This window comes from Brienomyrus brachyistius, unplaced genomic scaffold (genome assembly GCF_023856365.1).
Source record: "Brienomyrus brachyistius isolate T26 unplaced genomic scaffold, BBRACH_0.4 scaffold52, whole genome shotgun sequence".
NCBI lineage: Eukaryota > Metazoa > Chordata > Actinopteri > Osteoglossiformes > Mormyridae > Brienomyrus > Brienomyrus brachyistius.
In genome coordinates this window covers 1234201-1238170 of record NW_026042327.1, presented here as the reverse complement: position 1 = coordinate 1238170, position 3970 = coordinate 1234201, and the positions used below count along the sequence as shown (strand labels likewise).

Genomic DNA, 3970 nt, shown 5'->3' with positions numbered 1-3970 from the left:
GGCTTATTTTGTAAATGTCTCGTAAATGTTCTTGTTTGTTTTGTTAATCTTAATGGTCACTGGTCAGCTATTACTTCTGTTGTAATTTAAAGCTTCAATAACAAAAATAATAAAAAAACCTCTCAGCCGGCTGCACAAACTGGAACTGCCTCCGTGACACAACTTTGCCCTTATTGGCTGAACAATTTTAGTCACACGCATGACGTTTGTATCTCTGGAAGTTCCGATACGTTATCTGCTATTTCTCCCGAAAAGCCTGTAAAGAAGTAAAGTTTCAATAAATGCTCTAATAGTACACATAAGTTAATCATTTATTTATTGTTAGTTACTGTAATGTTGCGCTGTTTTATGTGTTTAATCGTCTAGTCTGTGAAGAAGGCATTCAAGTAAGAATTGCATTGTATTCTGTGCATGACAATAAAAACTTTGAATCCTTGAAATAAATGTATTTGATCTTTTTCCTGGCAGCTATCTTTTCACTGCTAGCACTTTGGATCAGGAGTTGGTTATTGTAGAAGAGGTAATGTGCATGCAGGTGATATTTGTATAGATGTATCTACACCCTTTTGGAAGTGCGGCCATCTCAGTCAGGTCTCGCACTACGAGGAGTAGAAGTTGTCTAGTTTGGCTGTTGTCAGTTTATATTACAAGTTTATATTACAGTTTATATTATTATATTACACTCCTGCAGCCGCCGGCAGATGGCGCTCCCCCTCACGTCAGCTGCAGTCAGACCTAAGTGAAGTCGAACGCACCCAACGCATTCCCAATTATCAAAAAAACCCACTAATTGAATGGGTCGCGTAATTATCGCTATGAATTCTGGGAGTCTGTGCAACTTCAAGACCGCAGCTCTCGTGTTACTTATAACAAGGAAGGAACATTATTCTATATTTTTAATGGCGACCGAATGATTGATTGATATAATGTAGTGTTTCATTCTATATCCTGTTTTGATAAGATATCGACATTTCGTAAACATTCGATATACAGTTAAACCATAATTGGTCCGTATTGTTTCTTTGTCACCCAGAAACTTCACAACTGTGTTGTGAGCGGATTTTCAGCGCTTATATGTTTTTAAACTTGTCTTAAAATTTTGTGGTACTTCTACGTTTCTGCGCTTTTGTAAATGTAGATCGTATGTTTTGTCATTTGATTAAAGCGTTTGAAGACTTTGCAGCGCGCTGACACCAATCGGCCACCGTAGCTTAGCAACCGAATCATAACAATTCTTTTCCGTTTAGAGTTTTCATTTGAACATTTAAAGCAGCTCAGACTTGCAGTTTATCAGCAAGAGAGAAGACGCGAAAGATGTCCATCGTGAAAACCACCGTGAATCTCCAGAGGATTGACTGGCTGCTGCCGAAAGGTGCAGTCAGTGTGCGGATCGCCCCGGAATACATCCCCGGTCCAGTTGGCCGAGGTAAGGATGGCAAAATGATGCCCAGACTAACTCAGCACTTAAAGAGTTAAAGTCAGAATATGCTTGACTAGTCTTCTTGAATCTTCTGTTCTATTATCTTGTTTTAGAAGTACATGTCTAAATAATAAAGTAGTTCACCTTTAGCTTTAATATACGGGAGTCTTTTTGCATGTCTACTGCATTATATAATGAAATCAGTAAAATCTGTGGCTGTGCTGTGTTTAAACATCAGAGAAAATCATCATGAAGTGGTAAAGTAACAGCTGAATATGTCCTAATATACGGTGTTTCCCCGAAAATAAGACAGGGTCTTATATTAATTTTTGCTCCAAATGACGCGTTACGGCTTATATTAAGGTAGTATTTTCCCAAGTATAACATGCTACAGTATATTTACCGGTATTCATGAAAAAAATCCACATTTATTCAAACACAGACATCATGTCATCTTCTAACAGTATCTTTCCATGTAAACAATTTGACGGTGAATTTATTCATGAACAAAATTCTGCTGTATACTGCATATGTTTATTCAAATATAGTCAAATATATTCTTCTGGAACATCATCGTAAATCTCCAAGTTCCAAATTCCGTCCTGAATATCTCGCAACTCAATTTCCTGTAGAACCAGTGTCCCCAATCTCTCATGTTTAGCAATAACTCTGTCCTTAAATGAGCGCCTCTTGTCCATGTAGCCTTCTCGTAGTATAACCGCATCTCATTCAAGTTACCGTACAATCCATGGGACAATAACTAGGGCTTATATTACGGGCTTCTTGAAAAATCATGTTAGGGCTTATTTGCTGGGAAACGCGGTAGAAATCAGAAAAAGCATAAATCTTAGTTTGGTACCTTGAGAGTGAATAAATAATGCAACTTATGGAAAGTGTAAGATATGTAAAGGATTTGACTTAATAGTCAGTTGTTGATGCCAGCATTTGGATTGAGTGGGCTGCTATATTTGATGCACATGAACCTTTCCAGTGTTGTTTTTCGCTGTTGTTCTGCGTATCAGGGAATCTGTGCACAAACTGGCTTGTTTTTATAGGTCAGGTTCCCTTGCTGAAACGCAGACGGCCCAAGTCAAGACCAGCGCATAAGTTTCCCAAGCGTGTGTTTCCTGTATCCAATAAAGACTGCAGAATTTTTCTTAGTGTGCAATACCGACTGCCAAGTGTGATATCTGTGATGGTTGTGATGTAGTGTTGTTGTACAGTGACATAATGTTTCATTTAAATTAAATATGCTGTCCCCTGTCTTTATAATCCCAAAGGACAAACCAGTTCCAGTGATGCTGGCCGTCGGAAGAAGTGCCGCACCAGGCCGCCGGCAGCCAGCTCCCTGACCACTTCTGCCTCTCCTGGATCTGCTGCCATCCCGGTGGCAACCAGCAGGGGTCAGCAGGGCACAGGCCGCCGTAGAAAAACGGCGGGAGGCCGGTCAGGGCGAAGAAGGAGGTATGACCAACAGAAGGGGTTAGAGCCTAAGCCCAGCTCACCAACCTTCTCCTCCTCTTCATTTTTATTTCCGTCTTCAGCCCCCTCCCCTTTTGTTTCATCCCCATTTCTTTTTATGGGCTCCTCTGTTTTATCGCCACACTTACTCACACCTGTTAGCCCAGCTCCACATCCATATTCAGCTCCAGGCATGGTTCATCTGACCCCTCTGCTTCAGGCTCCAGCACAGGCTGTAGCCGCCTCATCTCACCTGGAAAAATTCTATTGGTTGTATAACTATTATGTAACAAAGTACTCTAAAATGACCTATGACGCCAAGTGCTTTACTGAGTACTGGTGTCAGGAGTTTTGGAACAGACATTTAAATGAAATTAACTTAGCGAAACAGGGGAAGAATGAGGATAATGAGGGTACTCATTCAACCAAGAGGCGTAGGATTGATGAAGATGAGTTCATCTTTCCTATTGATGCACTGGAGCAGCTAAGTACCATGCCCAGGGCTCAGGAGATGGGTGTGGAGATGGGCTATCAGTCAGATGCACATAGCTACATTTCCCTGTAGATTCAGCACATAATTACACGAGACTTGTCATACGTACTTAGGATAAGATAAAATTAGGATATGTTACCATGTAGTTCTATAGCATAAGGTACTATAGGATAAGGTTAAGATAGGACAAGTTAAGATAGTCTTAACTTGTATGGCATTTTATGTTTTACAAAGACATGATAAATTACCATAAGTTTAGGATAAGATTATATGAGATAACATAGTATAAGAATAAGATAGGATTGCATAAGATAAGAAAGATAGGATAAGATAGGATAGGTTACGGTAAGCTTAAGATTGTAAAACATAGGATTAGATTAATTATAAATAAAGCAGTCCTCCTTAGAGGGGGGGTGGTGGAGGGAATATTTAAGAAATAAAAATAGGATCAGTTAACATAAGGTAAAGATAAGATTGTATAACATAGGATTAGATTAATTATAAATAAAGCAGTCCTCCTCAGAGGGGGGGTGGTGGAGGGAATATTTAAGAAATAAAAATAGGATCAGTTAACATAAGGTAAAGATAAGATTGTA

The 3970-nt window shown here is 39.5% G+C and overlaps 1 protein-coding gene across 1 annotated transcript; it reads left to right on the top strand.

Annotated features, from left to right (window-relative positions):
- Positions 1–1069: 1069 nt before the first annotated feature.
- LOC125723850 (uncharacterized) lies at positions 1070–3668 on the top strand. The gene is made up of 2 exons (XM_049000691.1): positions 1070–1426; positions 2701–3668. The coding sequence occupies exons 1-2, from the start codon at positions 1315–1317 to the stop codon at positions 3444–3446; spliced, it is 858 nt and encodes a 285-aa protein (XP_048856648.1). The 5' UTR covers positions 1070–1314; the 3' UTR covers positions 3447–3668.
- The last annotated feature ends 302 nt before the right edge of the window (positions 3669–3970 follow it).